General features: G+C 36.8%; 1 protein-coding gene across 6 annotated transcripts in view; it reads left to right on the top strand.

Annotated features, from left to right (window-relative positions):
* The first annotated feature begins 5,063 nt into the window (after positions 1-5,063).
* Positions 5,064-27,298, top strand: part of LOC149547553 (uncharacterized) — a 28,137-nt gene continuing 5,902 nt past the window's right edge. For 3 of the 6 annotated variants that reach the window (XR_016353881.1, XM_089791701.1, XM_089791700.1), the window contains exons 1-2: positions 5,064-5,433; positions 5,526-5,600. Coding sequence is in view for 4 of the 6 variants with exons in the window: in XM_089791701.1 (XP_089647827.1) it covers positions 5,417-5,433; positions 5,526-5,600 (92 nt within the window). In the remaining 2 variants the exon portion in view is untranslated. The remainder of the gene's footprint in view (positions 5,434-5,525; positions 5,601-27,298) is intronic. The other 3 variants (XR_016353880.1, XM_089791698.1, XM_089791699.1) reach the window with 2 other exon arrangements.

Here is a 27,298-nt window from a genome sequence, read left to right as displayed (position 1 = left end):
ATTTGAATTCCTTTGTATATCATCGTTTAAACATTCAAAGAGTATTATCTCAAAAGCTTGACTTCTTCCAAAAAAAATTGAAAAAGATTGAAAAAAAAAAGAAAGAAAAAAAATGAAAAATTTGAAAATGTGCCTTGGTGAAAACCTGATAATCAAGCACCTTGGTAGCAAAAGTAAAGAGAAATAAATTCATCTTATGGTGAAAACCACTCCCTTGTGGCACTTTGGATAAGTACCATGATGAAAACCTAACAATCAGGCATCATGCATAGTTCTTCTACATCTTTCATTCATTTCGTCTTCTCTCTTTGATCTTGACAATGTTGACCTATAGATAAACATTTGGCTATCTTGTGAGATATCTTATGATGATCTTGTTTTCATTCCTTTCATGTTTAGCCTTCATATCTATTTTCCTCCATTCATTCTAGTCTTTTGCTACCCTTTTCCCATTTACCCCTTTGGTCTTGATCTAATAAAATAGAGTAAAATATGATGCTATAAAGTCTCTTGACATGTCTACTTCTTTGGATTGCATCTTTCCCACTTTTACATTATGCTTTCTTGAATTATCCTATACTGGCCTTTCATTTCTTCTCCAAATGTTCTTTACATGACAAATTTTCCCTAGCTTGGGTACTCTAAAGGAGTCAACCTTTGAAGATCACTTTCACTTGCTTCATACACTCCTTGCTTATCCATAATATCCATTAGCTTATTGCTTCATCATGTCCTCCACCTTGTTAGACATTGGGACTGCACGATGTGATCTTGCTTGAGAGTTTGATGCCCATTCTATCTAGGGGCATCTTTGTACATATTTATTGATCTTGAAAAAAATTCAAAAAAATTGATATATTTCAAAAATCCAAAAAAACGATATATTGTAAAAATTTTAAAAATTGAAAAATGTCCTGAAAAAATGATCATCTTAGTGAGAACCTAGCAAAAGGAACTTTGATGTATCTTCAAAAAAATTATATATTCCAAAAAAAAAAAAAATTATAAAAAGTCCTGAAAAAAAATTAAAAAAAAATCCAAGTGGTGAAAACCTGGAAATGGGCACTACTTGAGGCCTTTGCACCCCTGTTTCTTAGCACATGTCCTCGACACTTAGCCTTTCTCCACCATGCCTTGTCCTTGTTACCTTGGTTTGGAATTGGTCTTTGTCTAGGGGGCATAACTATGTTAGCTTTGGTTTCTTAGATGTGTGAGTCTTTAGGACACCTCGCAAATGGTGTTTTTCAACACCCATTGACATCGAGTGTTTTTCAACACTTTTTGGTTTGGTCTTACCCAGTATCATCATGTGATCTTACCTTCCTGCAAGCATTTGATCCTTGTCCTCAGAACTCAGTATCAGTTAACACACTTAAATTTTTAAATGCAACACTTAATGCTTGACTTATGTCATGATTTTTTTTCTCTGTGTACTAACTGTTATTGATTTTTGTTGAGTGTCTTTGTCTGATAAGTCTCTCCATGATGCATCGCTAGAAGACTTGGGGCATGAGACATGTTTTTATTTATTTTATTTTATTTTGCTTGTGGGTGTGGTCTTGAACTCTAGAGTGTCTTTTGTTGTCCCCTTGAAACACTTAGGAGATTTGAGACATCATCCTTGATTGTTTTTGCACAACCATTCTTATAGTCATCTTGGCATCTATGCCTTGATGCGAGCATAGTTTTTCTATATTAAATTGGGTAAGCTAACATCGAAGTCATCTTGACCTTTATGTCTTTGATGCTTATGTTAGAATCTTTCCACATTTCAATCCAATATAAATCGCATTCATATCTTCATAGTTGCATTTGTAACTAGTGATGATTGTGTGATTTTTCGATGTCCGTTAATAATGGCCCGATGATGAAAATAAGTTCTTTTACATTCTCTAATGAATGATGAACACAAAATCCTATGTTATAGTTGCTCTTTTGCAAGTACACCATTGCATTTCATGTAGCTTGCATTATTAGACTTCATGTTAGTTTGCATTTTTAGGCTGCATTATGAGTTTGAGAGGGTTCTCCTTTCATCTTTATTGTGGAAATTTAATCAATTGTGGTCACATTTTGATCTTCATTTCCTTATTTTCTTTCGTCATCTCAATCGAAATTTCTATCTTAAACAATTGATTGATTTTTGGAGCATTTTCTTTTCTTATTTCTATTTCTTTCCATATCTTTCAAACTTCTATCTTCCATTTTCTTTTTCCCCACTTCTTTTCTTCTAAATCACCTTTGGGGCATAATATTTCATGCTTGATGATCTGCCTTGGTTCTATGGTTCTTATATCTTTCATCTTACATCAAGAACCTTATCTTTTGTTCGATTTGATCAAATTTATCAATTTGTTGTTTCTCCTCTATCTCATTTCGATTTCGATCACGAGGGGGCAGTAATTATCAATTTCAATCCTTGATTCAGTTTTATCAATTTTATCCTCGACTTTTTCAAGTTAAAATTTATTTGTATTCTTTGTTCTAATGTGTTCCCGAGTTGACCACACATCTGGGTTGTTTTGTGATCCCAAATTGACCTCACACTTCAATTTCTTTCTTTGACTACATGTGTTTCCAAATCGATCACACATTAGTTAAAGAGGGGCAAATGTATGCACCCAAAAATGGTCGCCTAGACTATGGGCCCCCATTATTCATTTTATCAATTTATCAAATTTTCTGAATCAATGGTTTGTAATATTTTATTAAATCAATTCAAATCAATTTCCTTGATCAAATTCGATTTATTTCATTTCTAAGATTGATCATTTTATTCCAAGTCTTATTTAATTAAAAGAAAATCTTCTCTTTTAATTAAATAAAATAAAATCCTCATTTAATTAAAAGAAAACCTCTCTTTTAATTAAACAGTTCATCCACATTTAATTAATTAAGAGAAAAATCTCTCTTTTAATTTAATTAAATATCTTCTATTTAATTAAAAAGAACTTGCTCCCTTTTAATTAAATAAAAATCCCACTTAAATATCTCTTTTGATGAAAAAAGGAAATAAAATAAATTCTTTTTATTTAATTTCTCTACACTTAAAAATGTGATCTAAGTGGGATTTATCTTTCCACTTTCTCCTCAACCACTCCTCTTTTTTAATTAGTGGAATCTTGTCTCACATGGATCACCACTTTCTTCTCAACCACTCCTCTTTTCTCATTGGTGGAATTTTGTCTCACATGGATCAAGCTCTATTATCCCATATTGGTTGTGAGAAGCCTCTCACCTCCATAATTTTCTTTATAAGGGAGAGCCCTCTCCTCATGTTAGACACCCATGATTATGCTATCGTTATGCTGCAAGTTTGAAGACCAATTTTTGAAGGAGTTTGAATACAAAAGCTTTTTGTGGAGAACTTCTATTTTCTTATCTTTTCTCTCTTGCACCCATCGTGGGCTTTTAGCTTAGATCTTGCATTTATAGATTAGATTTTGCTTTCATAGATTAGATTTTATTTTCATGCATATTTGAAGATCATGGAGACTAGCATTCTTGCTTTTCCTCTTTGAATCTCTCATCTCATGGTGTACTTGCATGGGCACAAAAATAGGTCAAACTGAGGGCCTCCATTGCAAACCCTTGCACTCTATGAGTAGAGAGCTATGGATCGATTTGTGAGGGCTCATTCTTGAGTTTTCTTACATGTAATGATTCATAGAAGTGTGACAACATTTTAGCACACAGGTTGAAGTCAGACGAAAAATTCTCTGAACTTATAGCCTGCCGTTTCACCTTTGGTATCTTCGCACATCCAGGAGGACTGCGAGAATGCCACGTCATTGGTGGTGCTATGGAAGAAGCAGCAAGAGGAGTACGAGCCCTAGCCAGGGTAAAAACCTTGGCATCCGCCTTTATCCCCTACGTACTAGCAGGGTTTGAGACCTGTGAAACCCCTGGAATAGGTGTTGTGAAAACTGCTTGCATCTCGACGCTGGCTGGAGTTGACGCTCCTGTGGGGATAAGAGGAACCATGATGACCACTACATAGGATTGCTTGGGGGGCAAGGGATTCAAAGTAGCCTTGCGCTTGCGCCCAACAGTAACCCATTCTTCTTTTTGCCCTTCGACCTATTTGACAGGCGCTTCTTTAGGCGTGGGCTTGACCCTAGGCATAGCCAAAGGGCAATCCCTGATCTTGTGTTCTGTGGACTGGCACCTATAATAGGTGTTGGGGAAGTTCAAGTAAAGCACCTACTGGGAGAAGGTTTGAGCCCCAATCTGGATTTCCACAGAATCCTTAAGATCCTTGGAAAGATCAACCTCAACGCAAACATGTTGCTATGGGCGAGCATTAAAAAATTTCTTAGGCTCCTTGGTGACAACTTTGCCAAGGGCTTTGGCAATGGACTTAATGAAAGGTCAACATGCCAAGGGTAAACTTGGGAACTCGACCCACACAAGAACCCTAAGCTTTTTATCATTCGAGACTGTGAAGTCTCATGACCATTTTTGAAAAACAAGCAGAGAAGAATGCACAGACCAATGTCCGTTGTTAAAGACCATGTTTGCTTGCAACGGATTAGCAAAGCAAAATAAAAAAAACCTTTGGTAAGGTTTTGTTAACCCATTCTTGGAGCATAGCTTCAGGAGGAGTCCTACCCACAAAATAACCTATCAAGGTATGTTGTTCGAACCAGTCACATGCAGCATCAAATTCTTTCAAAGGAAGGATAATGTCAGAATTACCTCGTGAAAAACCTTCGAGACAAATTTACGAGGGCATTTGTTTTGCGACGACACCATAGCAATTTGAAGCAGCAGCGTGAACACCAGAAACAATTGGTTCACCGCTGGCCAGAGCCATTATATCCTAGCCTAAAAGCCCTTGTAGTAAATGCGGTGTGACAAGTGGTGACTACAGAAAGAAAGCTCAGACGAAGAGCTGTACACAAGAAAACTGAAAGTTCGCATGAAGCAAGAAACCCTAGCAGAGTGAAAAAACCTCTTCCTCTGCTATTATATTTATCACCAATTTTAAAAAACCTAGACATTACCTTTCATTATAAAAAAAATTTAAAAACAAATAATTACTGACCAGATAGTTTCCTTTTAATTAAGTCGTTCAAATTTGGACCCAATATATTGCATTAGATTACGGACCTCCTGCCTGATAAGCTATAAGCGGCTGATAATTTGCATTCCATTGAGGTGAGGCTTCGCACTTGGAAATCGTATGTGATGTACATGGAACATTGCAGGCCCTCTCTTCTTCAATTCCATCACAAACCAACGAGCAAAACATTTGCCAATGCGAATCCGTGTAGATTTGTCAGCAAGGATGGAAAGAAACAAACTTCCAAGGTAATGAAGATGGGACTGGCGGTGGCCTTGGCGTGGCAATTGGGTTGTGGGACTACTATTGCTTCTCAGCTTGAAAAAGACCCAGTCCAACCCTTTACTATCTATGGCAGTATTTCGTAGGTACTCTTTACTGTTTCATATTATATATTCATGTCATTTATAATGTTAAAGCTTCAGAGTTCTTATATTTGCATTAACCCTTATGGTGGCAGCAAGAAGTACTGTATCGAACAGCTGGTTGAAGGAAGGGTGATTGGCAGGAAGAAGGGTCTCACTGCCAATGTCTGGTATTTACATCTCCATTTAAAAAAAATGTTAATTGTTATTATGCTAAGCTTCTGCCTAAATTTTGCGCGAAATTGTATAAAGTTACTTTTGTCATCATATGATCTAACTCCTGTAAAGCGTTATAGAGAATGCATTATTTTGGTAGATACGGAAAATTGTTTATAATTCTAGGGTAGTGAACATAAAATGTTTAGAATGAAGCTAATTGCAGAGAATAAATTAAAATTAAAATGATTTTGATTTTGGTGTAGTGTGTCTCCGAGCTCACACACTAGCCCAAACTTACATGGACACGAATTTCAAAGCTCGGTTCTGCGGACTTAGAGCAGGGGTTACATGCGTACGTTGCAAGAGATCAGGCGATCCTATTGACTGGGGTATTGCACCTCATTGTAGGATTAATCGTCTCAGACTTGCAATAAGGAAAAGTCCAAGTCCTCTTAATGTATACGAGACAAAAGGGCTTCCCTACCTGATTGAGGATTGTCTCTTTCGAGTTAACTAAGCTTAGATGCAGTCTTGCGTTCGCTTACCACTAAGTATCCTTGAATATTGCTTCCATCACACAACGCTAAACATTTCCGGGTAATCATTAACTTCTTGGGGGAAGTTCCCCTTTAACTTTTTTCAGGATGATTCTGTGATAATGAAAAACAGTTACTGTCCAAGCAATTTCATATGGATCCATCCTACATCTTTACGGAATTTTCAGATAAATAATAGAGTGATATATATTATAGAGACAGCCAATGCTACTGTGTGTGCATGCTCTAACATAAACATAGCAAAGTAAGGTCCCTTCTTTTGTTCAACTGCAGAGACATTTGACTATGTTTAGTGGTGAGCTCTGCTTCATGCCTTGCATTCATGGAAGTTTGGTTCATGCACATCTGTAGTGAGTTTTTATCGGTTCTCTCGGCTGGATTCTTAATCAAGTTCAATACATCAACTGGAAAGATCTGTTGGTTGATATAAGGCCATATGGACCTCTGGATTAGGCCTTACTTTTAGTTTGTGATTCTCTTATCAACACTGGATGACAACGTAGGCTTATTAGTCTGATTGGCCAAGGAAGATACTTTTGTTTTAACTAATATAAACAATATCTTTCTGTATGAACACTCCTCCTTTCCATTTCTTTCAGATATGTATTTCGAGTGTGATTATTATATTCGATAAAGCTGGCATATACAATATCCATGCATAATAGTGCTGATGAGCCTAAAAGAAATATATGCATTCAATTTCTTGAGAAAACAGACAAAATATTGAAATGCTTAGTCCATCAATCTCACAAGAGTAGGATTATAGAACAAAATAATGTCTATTTTAAAATATTGAAGAATTCGACCTCAAGTTTGTAACATATTCTAGCTGGACCCCTGATATTATTTGAATTTCACATGCATTTTGGTTTTCACTCAAGTCATGGTTATTTGCAACAATTTTAGAACAGCAATATCTCTCACTCTGAAGGTTTTAAATTGCATTCCTTAGAAGTTCATCTTATTCCAAAGCTTCAAATCATAGTTGCATCGACAAATTTCACAGGGTTTTATCTTACATGAAAATGAACACATGAACATGTCCAATCGTTCACAAAATCATTTCTCATTGTGTTGCATTTTTCGCATCAGCTCAAATAACTATATTGAGTCACATATATACAAGACATGGCTATTTTTAAATAATTGATCAGATTTAAAAAGAATTAAACATCAGAAACAGAGCAGAAAACAGAACACACAATAAATTACACAGAGATTATGTGGTTTGCCGATTTGGCTACATCCATGGGAAAGGCAGCCATAATACTTTTTATTGTTGAACAACATCAAATACGAGTTCTAAATACAACCTCTAAATCAGAGCAATTTGGGGGACAATGTCATGCCCCCTTTTTGAAATAGGATTTAAAATTAAATAATAATTAAATTAAAAAATAAAAACCAATAAATAGATAAATAATAATAAAATATAATGTAACATAGTTACAAGTTAATTAAGTTAATGAAAGGTCGAAGGATACATAATGAAAAGTTGTCTCCCTCAACATTATATATATAAAGGAGGAGAGTTCATTTGAGAGGGAACAAGGAGAAAAGAAAAAAAAGTGAGCATGGGAACTAAGGATGGATTAATAGAAGAAGATTGGAATGAGGAGAATTGATGGAGGTTAGTGATTCTTTTAAAAGGCAGTGATTGTGAAAGGGTGTGACCATTGCAAAGGGCAGGTGTAGTGAAGAGGTTTCACTCTCCCTCTAATTGGAAGATATAAAAGGGAGAAAGATTCATTTGAGGAGGGCATCCGAGGGAGTTGTATTTGGAAAATTATTTATTATTCTTAATAGCAGCAATGAAAAGTGGTGATTCAAATCTTATGAAAGGTGGTGATCCTTTCACAAAGAAAGTACACTGCGAAACTCATTCCAAGCATTAAAGGATCACCTATCAATCATCACTCATGAATCCATTAAGACAAATCCTTCATTCATCCAGCAATCATTAACCCCTTTCTATATCAATGAATCAACAAGATAAAACAATCAATCATCAAATCCATATCAAGCATCACCTCACCTTGGGCTAAAGGAAGCTAACAATTCAGCAATTCAGCATTGATAGATTAAGTCAACAATCACGTAATCAGCACTGGCCAATACCTCAAATCATCAAATCAAAGAAATTCATCCATCCAATCAATCAATCATCAAATTGGAATACCTATTACTATATACACTCACATATATTGAATGATCAGATTTTGATTAAAATTGTCTCACGATTGTGAGACTTCACAATTTCTGACACAATGAAACATGCCTTCACACCCCCATCACTAATCTGGAACCATACTTGCAATCTGTTTGATCTGAATCAGTGTTATTAGAAGATGAAGCCTCTGATATTGCTCACGATCTGTGGATGCCTATGAAACTTCATCAATGGAGGAATTGAGGCTCTGAAAGTGATAGATATATATTACTGTTTGATTTTCTATAATCATGAAGTCTGATTTCCTTTGCTGCAAACCTGGGGACTCCAAAATCAGCGATCTTTAGTCTTTAACTAATACATTAACACAACAGCCGCAATGCTAACAAGGAGGCATGCGATTAGTCTTGGGGAGGTGATGATTAGTTGGGAGAAGATACCTGTCTTGGGAAGAGGTAAGGGCCACAACCCATTGTCTCCCATTGATGTCTATATATTCATTTTGTGAAAGGCATCAAATGAGATAAGAGAATTGAATCATAAGAAAGGCAGACATACATACAGTATGTACTATGAACTGTATATTGTGATCCGACACTGATTATATACTGTGATATAATTTCCTTACATAATAGGATAATTCTGCATACATCTACATATCTCTGAATTAATATGCGTTTTATGATTATCTATCATGGTATCATAGATATATTGCTGATTGAGGAATGGTTTAATATTGGAAATATGTATAAGATATTATCTATATTTATATTCTTTGACTGTTGTAATCAGCCATGGTAGGGGAAATGAGGGATTACAAGTAGGGGAATGGTGATGGGGTCACCCTCTAAGAACATCACCTCACGGTATATGATTGGGGAGTCCCATGGGGCCAATGGGGTACAAAGAGACTGCCTTTGGACTTGGAAGGATGGACTTTTTGGGCACCTTATTTTGAATACCCCTAATGCCCTCTATCGTGACAAATGAATGGATCAATGATATCCAATTATTGGGAGTAGAATAGAAATAGTAAGATTGAGGGGAACAATTATAGGACGTCTCACTAGGTACCCTCAATATGGATGACACTGGCCACATGACGCCAGGAGGGATGCGTTGTGCAAGTTTTATGACTACTTCAACATGCAGAATTGAACACTTGGTATTCCAAATGAATCACCAAATTTCCAACTCTCTCTTGGATAAGGATGCTCATATGCTAAACAATGCAAATGAATTGACTGATCAAATGAAACAGCTGCAAGGTTCCTTCTTATGGTGGACTTATTTATATTAATGTGATCTGATGGGTTTCACAAATGGACTTACGTTGTTCATGCAATGGGTATCAACCACTTCAATTACTGCTAACCAAACAAAGTACAAAGAGGATAATAGTTTAGGAACTCTAATATAATTCTATCAATGCAAGACAATGTTGTTGATAGGGTGAGCTTCTAACTAGTCCTTGCTTCGCCAAATTAACTATGCAAAGTAGCATGCTTGCTTCTAAGGATGTGTGGATGATTTTCATATTGATAAGTAGGAGATATGTTTCCACAGCGAGTCAAATTATGATATTGCTATTAGGATTTAACTGTATAGTTTTTGAGTCAAACTCATTAACTCATATTTCATGAGTAATGATTAGCAAGAATCCATCTCTCATGAGAATAAATGGAACACTTAACACTCATTAGATCTAGGTGATGCTTACAGAGATGAAGCACCGAGACTTCTTGGGAGGTCGGCCATCCTAGTACTACTCCAGCTCGAGTGCACTTAATTACGGGGTTTCCTCCATGATTAAACCCACTCTGCTTGCAATCTCATTTGCAAAACCTTCACCAAGTGTTAAGTGAGCATCCCCTAGATCTAGTGAGTGCTAAGTGTTCCATTTATTCTCATGAGAAATGGATTCTTGTTAATCACTACTCTTGAAATATGAATCAATGAATTTGACTAAAAAACTACACAGTTAAATCATGATAGCAATATCATCTGTGGAAAAATATCTCTTACTTATCAATTGATGAGCTTAAGGGGCTTTCTAATGAATGGTTCATAAGGCACAAGACTTGGCAAAGGTTTTGCAAATGGGATTGCAAGCAGAGTGGGTTTAACCATGGAGGAAACTCTGTAGTTGAGCGCGCTCGGGCCGGAGTAGTATTGGGATGGGTGACCTCCTGGGAAGTTTTGGTGCTTCACCTCTATGAGCATCACCTAGATCTAATGAGTGCTAAGTGTTCCATTTATTCTCATGAGAGATGGATTGTTTTTAATCACTACTCATGACATATGAGTCAATGAGGTTGACTCAAAAACTATATAGTTAGATCCTGGTAGCAATATTATGATATTCATATTGTCAATTCTCATTCATATACCCAATGATGGAGCAATCCGCATGTTCAATAGAAACTAAATGCTTTCTATTAGATCCAGACTAGCCTTACATTGTTGTTTGCAATAAACAAACACCAAAAGGCATGAATACTAGTTCCACCTTTAATCACTAATCAACAATATCTCCCATTTATGTACTTTTACTTCTATTCAACATAAATGAAATCCTACTCTAAGTGAAGAATGTTTAAACTATGTAATACTCCAAAACTTCACAAACATTCATCATGATAACAATAATGAAGAAGGAATAATTCGGTAGCATATAGAAACAATCCTCCAACAAATCTCTCCTCCTTACAAATGACAAGGCCTTGTCTTTTATATTTGTTCAATTACAGTGAGTGGCCAAGATCGATTCAAGATCAAGGGCCAAGATTATGCAGACAAAGCCCTAAGTCAACTAATTGCTACTAAATGCTTGACCTTGAACCTCGAACCTCGAACCACCTTAACCAATTACAATGAAGTACCAATTTATGGGCTAATGAGAAAATTACAATGCTTTGATTTACCAATCAAAAAATAGGCTAAGTAGAAGTATTATGTGGACTTCACATGTACACTTGGCATGATCTGATTGCATGCTCCTAGGCATATGCAATTGGGACCCTTTGATGGGTTGAGGATGATTAGGTGCCACCTTAGCATGCTTATCTTATAACTTGATTAATCCCTTGCTGATGAGAAAATGTCTCTTGATACTCAACATTATCAAGCCTTCACTTGTGATGGCTCATAATTCGTTCAAATTCCCAAATTGCTTCATCTTCATAAAGTCGTTCATCTTTTGAAGTTCTTCACCTTGAGATCTTCTCAGTAACATGTTCGTGCACTTGCTTGTATTGATATCCCGCGTTAGTCTTGCTCTTGTAGAAATGATGTAGTTGGACCATCCAATTGAACTTCAATTTCTGAAGGAAATTCAAATTTGTAATGTTTTTCTTCGACTTGATCATGATGTTGCATGTGCACACTTTAAACTCCACTTTGATGTCTTGAACTTCCCTGACTTGTTTGATAAACGACTTGCACTTTGATGATGCTTGAGGTCTCTATGTTGTTCTTGGTGTTAAAATCATGACTCAAACTTGAAGTTGGACTCACATCTCCATTTTGACCTCCAACCTCGAACCACCTTGCAAAACAAGAAGAAATGTCAAGGATACATCATCAACACGTCCAAGTTACAGATAAAGCCTTATATCCTCTAATTAAATGCTTTAAATTTGAACTTCAAGCTATTTGAAATGTCAATCAATGATTTCATAACCTTTTTACTTCTAGAATTTCATTTTGGTTCATTCATGTCACACCTGAATTACACACTCAATTTCACCCTTACCTGGCCACTATCTCGCTGAAGGTTATTTCAATTTTAAAACAACTCAAACCCAACAGTTAATGCATGATTTCCATATTGCAGATTTGGTGCCCTTTATGCCTAATGGAAACTTACAAAATGCTTCCGAGTTTCAACTCTAAATCTGAGATATTTCAAAATTATGGAAGGTCTGATTTTCAGTTTCAGATCCAATTATATCCATCATTTTCATGACAAAACTTGTGTTTGATCTTCCTCTTTGGTGCCCAGCAGTCCACAATTTGTTATTGGTTTCCTTTCACCTTTGATGTTTACCTCTTTGACATGATTTCCTCAACCAACCCCCATGAACAAACGTGAATGCTCATAAACGCCTTGGGCCTGTGCCTTGTGAGCTGGGCCGAATTAAGATACAAATAAGGCTCCATACACATAACATAGGGATGAAATTGGATGTGAATAAGGCACTTGTATAGGCAGAGTGCGGAAATCAATATCAAATAAGATGCAGACCTGGGGGGGGGGGGGTGGTGGAAATCAGACACGAATAAGGCAAGTTGCATAAGGTAGTGCATAAATAGAAAGTGAATAAGGCACATTCATGTAGGGGCATGTGATCATGGTGGGAATTGGAGTCAAATAAGACAGATCCTGAAGAGGGGTGGAAATGACAGCTGAATAAGGCATATTTACTTGATTCAAGTTGGAAATCAGAGGTAAAAAAGGCACATTGACTTGGGGCAAGTCAGAAATCGAAGCTAAATAAGGCACATTAACTAGGACTTCAACTTAATCTTGGGCATTTGCATTTTGAAATTTGCATAGGTTTGGACTTGTCATGTTGAAAGTTGATTGTATTAGCATCAAGTTGAACACAATATTAAACATTTCATCAAAATGAGTAAGTAAAAATCCACATGGACACCTCATGTACAAACTTCATATTTTCTCTTGATCGCCTTGAGTTCAAATTTCATTCACTTCTTGATTGCTCATGCCCCCACCTTGATCAAAATTTCATCTCTCTTGATAATACTTAGATCAACATCAAGTCTAATTTAGAATTTGTCAAGCCCTATTGGGCTTGACTGAATTTACTTGTAAAATGGCTCAAGTGTGGGATTGGATTTAACTTCTTGTCTACACCCCATGCATTGTCCACTCTTTGCCTGATCACGATCAACCTCTACTTCACTGTTTCCTCTCTAAGGCTTGAATATCACATTTGAGCCAAGGTTTCAACTTGATGATCAGTCTTGAACGCTCACGCTACCTTGAGACCTAGGCTTAGCTGAGACTTGAACTTTTTGAATTGTTGCCAACCAATCTCTACACTAATGCCTATTAATGGCCAAAACGATTTGAGGGGGACCCCATTTGCAATGGAACAATGGTCTGAAAACCACGCAATAGGATGGTATATCCACTCTTGGGCCTAGGGTAGAGGGTCTCCAAGACACCCTATCAAGTCACCCAATCTTATCTCCTTTGTGGTTGAGTCTTCTCAAACTGATTTAAACAATCTAGTGATTTGGTCTACATGTATCTTAACTTTTTTGTAGACCCATTTGGGGGTTATGATCATTCAAAATGACACTTGAAAATGTGTTTGTATGAGCTTGAATGAAGCCCTAGAAGTTGCAAAACAAAAGATTGGACAAGTATAGTTGTGAAAATCAAGAATTCTGGAAAATCTATCCACCAAAATGAGAGAATAGCTACATCACTGTGAAGTTCACAAAAGTCTACCCCAAAACTAAAAAGAATGTTCTAAAAAAAGCCTCAAAATAACAAGGTATGAGCCTTCAAAGTTGGATTGCAAATAAGAAAACTCAAATGGTGATGGGGGAAAAAGTCTTCAAACTACACTAATGTTAGGAAATCACTGCATTAAATTTGATGACTGTATGACCATCCTAGTCAATCTGTGGGCTTAAAATTTATGACTATGATTGTTACTGCAAAAAGGGCTTGTGCCATGTGGCAGATCCGGATTCATCAGTATACTGTTGACGTGGATGTTGTCGAAACATCAATTCAACACTTTTTCCTGCATGGATGTTACATTTCTTGATCTGATTGGGTCATGTGTGTGTCTGGATTTTTCGTCACATGGGACGTTGATTTATTTGCTAACTATGTGCACTGGGGAGGACTATTCAGTCATGCTTGCATACTGCAAATAAAATTTGCTGTGATTATTTCAGAAAACACAGTAGATCACAAGTGACTTATGCAGAGGTTGTAGGTTGCCATTGGCACTGTGGAATTGTTGTGGATGGTGGGATGAGGGGGTTGAGTGTTGAGATCGTTATCTTTGCACCGTGTGGCATTGCTCAAACGTGACATGGCACCGCTAGAAGCGGGTGATGAGATATAATTGGGAGGGTTTTTGCATGGAATGAAGGCAAGCAAGTCAGATGGAAGAAATACTGTGTGTCTGCTAGAAGAAGATGCTGGTGCCTTTAGGTGCTAAAGCCAGAGCTAATGGGAGGTGATCATCGGTAGAGGAGGTGGTTTGGTGGTGGTTTCCTTTGATGGGAGACATGGCTAGAGTTGGAAGATAGGGCTAGATATGATGTCTACTACTTACAAAGTACAGTCCCTATGAACATGATAGGGGACAGGTGGCAAGGGGTCGACAGACCCCCCAACTTACAAATAATAATTTTTTTGAGTGAAAAGTTTTTACAAAAAACTATGTATAAATTTTCAAGAAATACAAATTTTTGATTTTTTTTATTAAAATTGAATCATACCGTTTGCACAAGTAGGGAGGCCATACGACTTGCTTGCCAGTATTAAATTAACTTTCATCGAATACAAAATTTATGGTCAAACTTCATGGAAACGACCCCTTGGATGCATTGGTGAGGTCAAATCTGGCCTACGACATAAAATCAAGTTTTTTAAAAAGGCAAAGACTTTATATACTATCAAGAAAATGCAAATGGTGAGTGCAACATTAAATTCTTTATTCTTTCTCAATGCCTCCACCAGATGCCATATCATAATGTATGCACATAATGAGATTGTTGAAAAGCTTTAGAAACTTCCAAGAAAATGGAAGTGGTTTTCTCATTGCAAGATGAAGAGGTTAAGGAAAGTGCTAAACATGAAATCCATTAGAATGTGTGCTATAATGCCAAGCAAGGAGGGTATGGGGGATTAGAAGATGCATAATATATTGATCTTGATGGTCCAATCAATTAGTACAATGTCACAATTTCTTGTGCAAGTGATAATGATCTATTGTAATCAAAGGATAAAACATAGTTACACCGCCCTGGGAGACGGGGGGACGGGGGGACAAGTTTCCGAGACGGGGGGACAGAGGGGCCTTGATTTGGGGACGGCAAGGGGATGGCGGGGGGACGGCGGTCGGGGATGGGGGGGTGGCGGAAGGAGTAAGGGTGTATATACTATGCATATGGTATAGCATATACCATATCAACTGGAATATCATGATTCATGATCAAATGACAAACAAACAATGAACATTAAACATTGAACATCGGCAAATAATAAATATTAGTCTAAACTCTATATATCAGCCTTCAAATCAATAGTATGAGTATCTAGATTCTACTATCTAATAGTAATCAATGATCATATGAGTCATGACATAAAGATGATTACAATAAGTATCATGTGCCATGAATCATGATATCAAAATAAGTATATAATGCAAACAAAAACTACAAGTCTCCAAGAGTCCAAATCAAAATGTCAAATCAATGGAGACTCCTTGGCGTCCCCCCACAATGAAGGAGACTTCTTGGCGTCCCCCCTCAATGAAGGAGACTCCTTGACGTCCCCCCGCACCCCCACACTCGGAGACCTCTAGCCGTCTCGGAGACGTCTTGCCGTCTCCGGCGGCGGTGGCGCTCTAAGTGGCGCTGCCCGAAACGCCGAGACGCTGTCCCCCCATCCCGGAGACGTCCCCGTCTCCGAAACGGCCCAGTTTTGGGGGGGGACGCGTCCCCGTGTTACACTGGGATAAAATCATCTTGGTTGGAATGCTGTCATTATTGATCATTAAATGCAGCCATGACTTTTACACGGATGTCATGAGTCAAATATATTAGCATTATACACGGGAGCATAAAGGATACATTCAACATTTCTTAACCTATTCTTATTGAAGATCTCCATATAGGAAATGGTTGGATAGCATGAAGTCGTTGATGAAAGAGAGAGAAACTGTAAAATGGACATGGTGCAATTGGGTTGAAACCCATAAAATAGTATGTCCTTTTTGTTGAATAGACCACATAACTGAGAGGGGCTGAATTAGTTATTCCCACACACTTATAAAAGCTTTTGATCATTCAGTTAACATTGAACAACCATCGATGACTACTTAAGATCTTTCAGTTAAACTATAGTAATTCACTGTAAGTAAGATAAGCACGAAAGCATAGGAACACCAACACCACCAGGATTTACATGGAAAAACCTATATGGGAAAAACCACAGTGAAGCTAATTCTCATGAAATGTGAAACATCTATTAGGGTGATACCAGTTAAGGTGAATTTTTATAGGGCTAACACCTTGAAATGTTCACTGCAATAAGAAGGGGTATTGTTGGTAGGCCTCAATAGAATGAGCCTCACTTGTCGATAGGATGAAAGTAGAACCAACAGAGAGTTTGAGCCCCTACAATTAAAGTCCGCTACTATTTGCACCTCCTTGAATCAGCTATCTCAATAAGTTCTTACTTGCATCACATATACATGCTTCACAATCAACACATGTTTCCACACTCCCAATCATCAACTTCAACAACCACTTCAAAGTCTCTTCTCAAAGTCACTCCTTGGACACAAAAAAGTTCTTTATTTATACTAGTATCCAAGTATACATATGTTGGCTTCATAAAAAAATGTGTGATACTGCCGATGCACCAACTATAATATTACATTTAATTTCAAGCATCAAACCTAAATCTAGAATTATGTAAACAACACGTTACATTATGAATTACATATAGATCATACATATGATATTACAATGTTTAGCACAACTACCAACATGAGTAGAAAGCCACAACCAAAACCAAAAGATGGAAATCCAATGATCTTTGATACAATCAATCAACCCAGACACAGTAACATGTTGTGGCCGAAACACTAAAAAAAATCTGATGATCTGAATAGATTCCTAGATATCAAAGATATCTTGATGATCACTTAATAGCCACAACAACCATCAGGAACCAATCAAGTGTACTGGTAAATAGCACCGGGTATATAGACTTGGTAATACCAGGAAGTATGAGATATCTACATTTTGGAACATTCTTGTACACACCCAAAACTTCTGGCATGCCCCACTCACTGACAGACCACAACAGACTACGCCAAAAGTTCCAAAATCGTTCACCAAACAATTGATACCGCAGAGGTTCAGTATGTATATTTTTGACATCAATATCAATCAATTCCAACACCATTATGCCATGTCTAATATTTTCTTCTTGTAAGATACAAATCACATTTATAAATACAGGATGCAAGAGATCTGTGCAAAGTGAATTCACCTAGATCAAGTGTTTTAGTGAGTCGAGTATAGTAAAATAGGGATTTACTTTGAAGATATAGGAAGTCTACTTCATCAATCTTTTTAGATAAGAGCTCATGACATTCACATAAGCATTTTAATGTTAATTACATATTTTCAAGTCATATATATGTTGCTCTTGTGATGAAGTTCTTGGTTATGAAGATAATCATCATGCATACATTAATAATAATTGATAAATATGGTGGAAATGGTGCATTGAAAATAATGTGATGCTCATGCCAACAAAACTGGCAACTTTCTCTTTCTTCTTAAGTTATTAGGCTTCAAGTCAGTGTGAATTTTTGTCCTTTCTTAAAAGTTAATCAATTATCTCTTTTTGTGCAAAAAATATATTGTTAATGACCTCATTCAAATCATGCAAAATGGAGATATTTATTAACCCAGAAGAGAAGTTAGTTTTCAAAGAGAGCTTATAAATACAAGGCCATTTGCAATGTAAAAGAGGGACTCTTACAAAAGTGGAAACTCTGTAGGATTTTGTAGAGAAACTTTTTGAGAAGTATAATATTCCCAATTGGTACCTAAGGGCTTTTGAATTTGTATGTTTTCAAAAGGATAATTATATTCATTTGATTCTTATGTCTTGAATATGTTTTTGAGTTATTATTAATTTCTCATATGTTAGATTGATAGTCTTTTTGTGTACTTATATGATCTAGTAGTCTTAAATTCAATTGACATATGTAAATGGTGAAACACATTCATACCGTGGTATCTTGGTTTGAAGATCCTAAGGTGACTTGTTTCTTCGTGTATGGACATATGTTTCCCTTCATTCAACACCATTGCATATCCAAATTTATTCCTGTGCTTAAACCCCTATTGTAATTTTTATTAATGATGATGCCTTTTTTGACATTTGTATGTTTGCCGATAATGTTTTTGTAATCTAGTCTCTTTTAGTTTTGTCTTTCTCCCTTTTGTACTTTCAGATGAAAAGTACATAGAAAACACAAATACCCCCCACCTCCCCTCATATGAGGGATCCACCCCTCTCAAACATAGAGGAAGATTGTGATTTGATTGCAATGCACAATTGTCACTTGTCCTTGAAAAATAGGGTCAAAATTTTAAAGGTGAATTTGTAGTGAAAATATGTTTATGAATAGATCTTTGGTGACCCCTGATGAAGGGTGCTCCCCTTAATATCACAAACATGTAACATAAATAGAGAAACAACAACAATATGCAAGCATAGAAAACGAGCTTCTTATTATCTCCCAAAGTATGGAATCACAGAATTTAGAAATACAATATGCATACCCACATAAGCGCTTTCTTTACAATAAACTTCAAGATAGAGCCATGAGTTACCACCCAACATTGCCCTAGACAACACTCTAGGCCTTCCTTATATAAGCAATTTTTCTACCGTCGGGGAAGGTTCTAGACATTTAACTCTAATCCTTGAGGCCGATCGACCCTTAAATTAACTATTATTTTCATATTTGTTACATAAGGTTGACTCAAAATAATTACAAATTATACTTTTAGGTAGCCCAACTTCTGGAGGCCATAGCTTTCAAACTGTAACTCCGATTTGCAACTATAAGTACTTTTCAAAAATGATAACTCCTGATCCATAACATCTTGATTGTGTAAGCACCATTAGTTGGGGTTCGACCTTGTTTTGGAGCCTCTAAGGCCTTCAAAATTGAGCTCAAAGATTTATTACCCAAAAACTTCAATAACTTCTGCAATAGATAGGGTATGACAATGAGGCTCCAATGACAGGATGAAATAACTAAGATGAGCCTTCACCTGTGAAATCATAATATTCTGAGCTTGTATGATCCACTTACTAAAACTAGTAAGTTTCCACAAATAGTAACTCTGCACTGAAATAGATCTTATTGAAAAGATAGAAATAGAAATATTTTTGGGTGATGCAAGATTGACCTTACACCCAGGATGCTCCTGCATCAGATACCCAGGGTAATTTGAGAAGTGACCTTGTCACATTTCATATGTTTAGAGGAAAACCAAGACGGTTAACCTCCTCCCTTGTCAGCCATAATGAATCTTCTACAGGTCTCCCTTTTCACTTGACTAGATATTCTTCATATGTTCCGTTTCTTGTACTTTTACCAACACGACTGTCTAGTATCTCCTCAATCTCCATTGTAGCTAAAGTAGTTGTTGGAATACTCCGTTGCTCTTATGTGACCTCATCTTCAATGCCTCCTTCATGATACTTTGTCAAATCTGAAATGTTAAATACTGGTGAAATATCCAGCTTAGTAGGCAACTCAACTTCATAGGCATTTCCTGAATCTTGTTTCTTCATTATCTTACATGGTCCAAACTTCTTCATTTTCAACCTGTTATATGTACCTACCGAAAATTGCTCCTTCCTTAAATGAACCATGACTTAATCTTTAACGTGAAATTCCTTATCCCTCATTTTCTCATCTTCCTTAGCCTTATACTGTGGATTCATCTTTGTGATGTGCTTTCACACCTCCTCAAGGATGTTCTTCAAGTGTTCTACAAAATCCTCAACTTCAACACTGCTTATCTCCCTGTTATCCAACTTCCTCAATTCAGAAGCATCTCTAGAACTACTCTCATATACAATTTGGAATGGTGATTTACCAGTGCTTCTGTTGACAGAATTATTATATGCGAATTCGGCCTGTGGTAAAATTATATCCCATCCTTTTGGCTTATCTCTAACCAAACATCTCCGCGAATTTCCCAAACTCCTACTCACAACCTCTATTTGTCTATCAGTCTATGGATGATGTGATGAGTTGAACTTCAAGTATGTCTTCAACTTCTTCCACAATGTGCGCTAGAATTACCCAACAAACTTAGTATCTCAATTTGAAATTATGCTCTTTGGTAGGCCATGTAGTCCCACCACTTCTATGAAAAAATTTTCTGCTACATGAACATCATCACTAGTCTTCTTGCATAGAATGAAATGTGCAATTTTTTAAAACTTGTCAACCACTACAAAAATTGAATCATGCCCACGCTGAGTCCTTGTTAAACCAAGAATGAAATCCATGTTGACCTACTCCCATGGCTTCTTTGGTACAAGTAATGGCCGATACAACCTTGTATTCTACTTCACTCCTTTTGCCATCTGACATACTTTGCAATTCTGTACAAATATCTTGACATCTTGTTGCAACTGTGACCAATAATAGTTCTCACTAACCAAAGCAATGGTTTTATCTCTACCAAAATGTCCAACAAATCCTATAGTATTTCTCCTTGATGAGATTCTCCCTCATATAACTCCTTGGAATACACAATTGACTTTCTTTGAATAACATTCCACTTTGGATGATGAAATCCAACCACTTTGTTCTATTAAGGGTAACAGATTCTGTACAAGCTTCACCAAAATTTGGATCCTCCGGATACAAAATGTTGAGTTCCTTGAACCCAACAACATCAATCTGCATCTCTGTCACCAAAAGTTGTCTCCTAGTAAGAGCATTTGCAACTCTGTTAGACTTCCCACTCCTGTGTTTCAAAACAAATGTATAACTCAACAAAAACTCAACCCACTACAAATGTCTCTGATTCAACTTTCCTTGGCTATTCAAATATTGCAAAGCTTGATGATCAATATACAAAACAAGCTCCTTAGGGAGAAGATAGTATCTCCACTTATTCAATGCTTGAACTATAGCATAAAATTCCTAATCATAAAAAAAATATTTTCTTTTGGCGTCATTTAACTTCTCATCGAAATAAGCAACAAGTCTACCTTCTTGGCTCAAAACAACTCTTATTGTAGTTTTGCTAGCATCACAATTTACTTGAACCACCTTATTAAAATTTGGAAGTGCTAAAATAGGTTTTTGTAAGTTTTTGTTTCAACAAATTAAAACTCTTGTTTGCCCCTGAAGTCCACTTAAACTCTTTACTATCCCGTCTCATTTTGTCAATCAAGGGTCCACAAATACTGCTAAAACTTCTGATAGACTTTCTATAAAAGCTAGTCAAACCATGAAAATATCTTACCTCAATAGCACTCCTCGAAGCAGACCATTCAAGGATAGCTTTCATTTTCTTTGGGTCCATTTTTTGACCTTCTGCTGATACTAAAAATCTCAGTTACACGAACTCCTTTACAAAATTGCACTTCTTCAAATTAATCAAGAACTTTTCTTCCCTAAACTTCTCAAATGCCCAATGAATATGCATTAGATGCTCCTTTAATGTCTTATTGAAGATCAAAATATCATCTAGGTAAACAATGACAAATTGACCCAGAAACTCTTTCAGCACCTCATTTGTGAACTGCATGAAATTGCTTGGTGCATTGGTTAGCCCAAAAGGCATGGCTACCACTTATACAATCCTTCCTTTATCTTGAAGGCAGTCTTCCACTCATCTCCTTCTCTGATCCAAATTTGATGATATCCACTCTTCAGATCTATCTTTGTGAAATACACAGCTCCGCTCAAACAATCCATAATATCATCCATCCTTGGCAATGGAAATTTGTATTTGATTGTGATCTTGTTGATAGCCCTAGAATATGTGCACATCCTCCATTCTTCATTCTTCTTTGGTGCTAAAACCGTTGGTACAACACATGGACTCAGACTCTCTCGAATCAACCCCTTTTGCAAAAACTTGTGCACTTGTCTATTCAACTCTTCACATTCTATTGGTGTCGTTCTGTGCACTTCCTTATTTGGCAAACTAGCTCTTGGAATCAAGTCCATCTGATGACTGATCTTCCTTACTAGTGGTAACCCATTAGACACTTTATCGAATACAATTTCCTAAAACTCATCCAAAAAATGTGCAACTTCTATAGGTACATCCTCTACTTCTTTATCAGCTTTAGGGATTATAGAAAAACATATATGTTCATGCCTCATGCCTTTTAGGAACTTTCTTCCATCAACAAAGCTTATTCTGGTAGTGCTACATATCTTTTCTTCTTTGTCCTTCAATGACTTTAGCTTGTGTCTTACTTCATTGTTTGTCAGGGAATAGGTATTCACATGACCATCATGTTCAACACCCTTGTCAAACTGCTTCGGCCTACCCAACAACGTATGACACGCATTAATAGATATGATATCACATAGCACCTCATCATTGTAATTTCCAATCTTGAACTTCACTAGGCACTATTCATTGACCATAACCTTGTGGCCATCTTGCACCCAGGCAATACGGTATGGGTGTTTCTGCCTCTTGAGCCTTAACTTCGTGACCATCTCCTTTGACACAAAATTGCTAGTGCTTCCATCATCGATAATCACATCATGACACTTATCTTCACACTTGTACTTGGTGCGAAACAAGCTCCTTTGGTCTGGTTCATTCTCACCACTCAGTAGGACTCTTTTGTTAACCAGGACTTCTCCTCTTTCAACATCTTCAGAATGTGATGGTTGGGCATCTTCAACCACATGTGCAACTCTGGCCTGGCCTTTAGTTCTCCTATCTGTCCTTCCTCGACGTTGAGGATATTCAAAGGCTCTATGACCTTCTTCGCAGTTAAAACATGTTCAATGAAAACCTCCTCTTCCAGATCCTTGTCCTCTTGCTCTTCCTCTTTGATCCCTATTATTCTGATCATAGGAACAATTGAAATTGTTTCCCCTTTGATTCTGACTGCCACTATTAGCCTCTTCCTTCTTCTGAACTTCATTTCAACCTCCATAAGACCCTCCATTAGATCTTCCACCACGCCCTCTTCCGCTTTGTTTTCTCTCAAACTTCTTGTTCAACTTTTCCTCTACTCTTAGGGCAAACTGGTATGCCTCTTCAATACTGCTCATTCTGACCAAACTCAACTCCTCTTGAATACTTTGCCTCAATCTGTTAAGGTAATCTTTTGCATGACCTATTCTGATGAGGACTTAGTAGAACTCTTTTGTATACTCTTGAACAAATTTTCCCGCTTGCTTGAAACCTTGCATTTTCTTCAATAGATCAAGTTCATAATCAACGGTAATGAATTGTCACTTCAATTTATCCACCATTTGATCTCACCTTGTGAATTTCTCCTTTCCTCCTCTGTTTTGCTCCAATTTGATCTCCTGTCACCAAATCTTTGCATGACCCTTCAGTTTGGCCTTCGTAAATTTGACCCTATCAAGATCCTTGATATCTTCATACTCAAAATATTCTTGTAATTCATTAATGCAGTCGATCAATTCCTTCATGTTAAGATTTCTCGAAAATGTGGGAACCTCAAACTTAGGTCTTTTCCCAATCTTGGAAATAACCCTAAAAAGCCTTTCTTCCTCTTGGTTCAGAACTTCGCCTTCTTCCTGCTGAACATTTCCTTCTCCTTCTATTTCATCCCCACTCTCATCTCTTACGGCAAGATTCATCCCTCGGTGAATCTCTTCTTACAATGCTTGCACTTGTGTTTGGAGGGTTCTAAAACCCTCAGGTGTCACGTCTCTGCTCTTCCACCATGTTCCCTTCGTTGAGGCATTTTCGCGCTTATCGTTGAAACCCTAAACCACGGTCCTAGTGCAAGCTACCTCACAGTCGGTGATTTGTCTACACAGTCGCGAGCTCTTGCTCTGATACCACTTGATGAAGGGTGCTCCCCATAATACCAAAAAATGTGCTTCTTATTATCCGCAGTATGGAATTACAAAATTCAGAAATACAATATGCAAAGCCACATTTGCACTTTCTTTACAATATTCTTAAAGACAGATGTTGGTAAAATCTATAGTGTAGCTGATAGGTAGAATTGTATCTGAAAGGGCGCGTGACGGTTGAGTCACCCCTTTGGGAAAGTATATGTACATCGTCCGTAGGGACTATTGAAAGATCATAATCATTATTATTGTAAGCATTGTACTTGGAGTGCATATTACGTATATGAATAAAGTATCTGTTCTGTGTTACATCTTAATCTACTGAATGCGATAAGTATCTTTTTACCCTGTACAGTAAACAATAGAGCCACGGACTACCACCCAACACTATCCTAGACAATAGTCTGGGCCTTCCTTATATAGGCAATTTTCCCACCGCCCGTGAAGGTTCTAGACATTTAGCCCTAACCCTTGTGGCCGACTAACCCTCAGATAATAATTATTTTCATATTTATAACATAAGGTCGGCTCAAAACAATTACAAATTATACTTTTGGGTAGCTCAACTTCCAGAGGTCCCTAACTTTCAAATCGTAGCTTTGATTTGCAACTATAAGTACTTTTCAGAAATGACAACTCCTAATCTATAGCACCCTAACTATGTAAGCATCATCAATTGGGGCTCGACCTTGTTCCGGAGCCTCTAAGGCCTTCAAAATTGAGCTAAGAGATTTTGTACCCAAAAACATCAATAACTTCTACAATACATAAGGTATGACAATAAGGCTCCACTGGCAGGATGGAATAACTAAGATGAACCTGCACTTGTGAAATCAGAACATTCTGAGCTTGTATGACCCTCTTACTAAAAATAGTAAGTTTCCACAAATAGAGACTCTGCACTGAAACAACCCTTATTGAAAAGAAATATAAATATTTTTGGGTGAAGCAAGATTGCCCTTACACCCAGGATGCTCTTGCATCAACTTCGCTAGGGACCAAAAGGCCAATGTGTTTTGTTTGTCAAAATTTAAGCACCTTTGTTAGAATGAAGGTTGGCGACTCTGTTGAAAAGTTTGGATTCAGATCAATGGTTTGGTATAAAGGAAAAGTGCAAAGTGATAGTAAAAGGGACGATGAAGACTATTTATATCGAAATAATCAGACTCCCTAATGAACCCATATAAGTTGAATTCTTGAAGAGCTTTTATGGTTGCTTGTCACTTGTTCTAGAAAAGACTCATCCTTCTTTACTTCAAGCTCTGCAAAAGATTGAAGAAAAAGATGGAAAAGAGACTAAGTTTCTTTCTCATAATCAAGAAATATTCTTAGATGGTGTTCCTATGTGCAAAGATAAAGAAGATTCTAAGATGCTGTTGGAAAACATCAACAACCCCTCTCTTGTACATGTTGTACAACAAGATCATACTCTTCATGATCCCAGGAAATTCCATTTTTTGAAGATCTTATATGGTGACATGAAGCTGTCTACTGATGAAGTGTATCCTTTTTTGGTGAAAGAGTCTCCTTGTATAATGAAGACAATGATGCAGAGAAAAATATCTCTCTCGAAGGTGAACGTATGCTTGATAAAATGTTGTGAAATATTAGTATTCAGAAAGCGTCACCAGAACCTGCATATACTAATGAAGATGAAGTTATATCTTTTATTGATAATGCATGTCCACAAATTACAAAAGAAGTTCCAGACATCCCTAGGAATGAAAGATGTGAGAATGAATAAAAAACTCCCTCCTAACTTATGTGTAACTTGAAGAAGAAAAGAAAGACAAAGGAAGACATTTTTAGGACGAGTCTCATGAAATTTCTAATCCCACTTAGTGTCTTTCGTCCTCAGATGATGAATTTCTTTCCGGAGAAGACATTTCTATTCATTCATCATTTATCACTAATGAAGAAATGCATAGTGGTGAAATTCAAGGTATGAGATCATCCATTACTTCTATGTTATCACTGGGTAATGAAAGCTCCGTGTCTGTTATGTTAAATGAAAGTCAAGTCTTGTCTCTGAAAGATGATCTTATGAATGATGAGGAAAGCACCAATGAGGTGGTTTTGCATTCCAAATTAGCAGAAAATTTTCCATTGAAAGAGCTACATATAATGTATCGTGGCATTGGAGGTGACCTTGTGCATAAAGATGGTAGCAATTTGGATAAAATAAGCATGGTTAGTGGAGGTTTTTAAACATGGGATATAAATTCTTCATATAAGAGTGAAACGTTTGATGACATTTTCAGAAGTTAACTGAACAATATGTGAGCATTGCTGAATCTAAAGATGTTCAAAATAATGCTCAAATACATGAGAATGTCACTCCTAACAAGTGTTTTGATACTCTATATAAAGGATTTCTTTGCAATGAAGGAGATTCTATATTTCCTATTCATAATCATGAACCTTCATTAAAGGAGGTACATGCATCCAAATAGATATTCATTCTTGAAGTAGTCAAAATAGTGCAAGGAGAACATCCTATGTTATATAATTCACAGGAATCAAAAGATGACGTAAATGAAGAATCCTATCCTACAAAGGGAATAAGAGTTGATGGACTGTAATGTAATCAAGGAACTGAAAAAGAATGAAGATGAGGTAAATTAAATTTCTACTCTAATGCACATGCAATCAACATGTAAATAAGAAAGACTTAGTGATGATTCCTATTTAAAAGATCTCTTTTCTATTGAGTATTAGTCTTCAAAAAATGCTCCTCAAATGTATGGGCTTTTTAGATGATGCACATAATGGAAAAAAAAAACCTTATCCTGGATTCTTATGATGACATAACTCAAAGGTAAGGTTAAAAGGGATGAAAGATGAAAGTCACCAAATACAAGTCAAGTCTAATGAGGATGCATTGTCAAATCCAAACCATTGTTTGACATTTCTAGTTGAAATCATGGAAATGGAAGCAAAAGAGACTCAAACATCATCGCAGAAGGAAATTATTGATGATCAAGAAACAGGATATGACATATTTCATGGTTTTCCTGTTGGCATATCTTAGGAATTAGACGGTGGGTCTTCTTCCTCTAACAATTTATTATATACTCATCCAACCCACTCAATTGCAGATCCAAATCATCAAAGGTGCA

Source organism: Cupressus sempervirens, chromosome 7 (assembly GCF_028749045.1).
Source record: "Cupressus sempervirens isolate cs-2001-9-10 chromosome 7, ASM2874904v1, whole genome shotgun sequence".
Classification (NCBI taxonomy): domain Eukaryota; kingdom Viridiplantae; phylum Streptophyta; class Pinopsida; order Cupressales; family Cupressaceae; genus Cupressus; species Cupressus sempervirens.
This window is presented reverse-complemented; position numbering and strand designations above follow the sequence as displayed.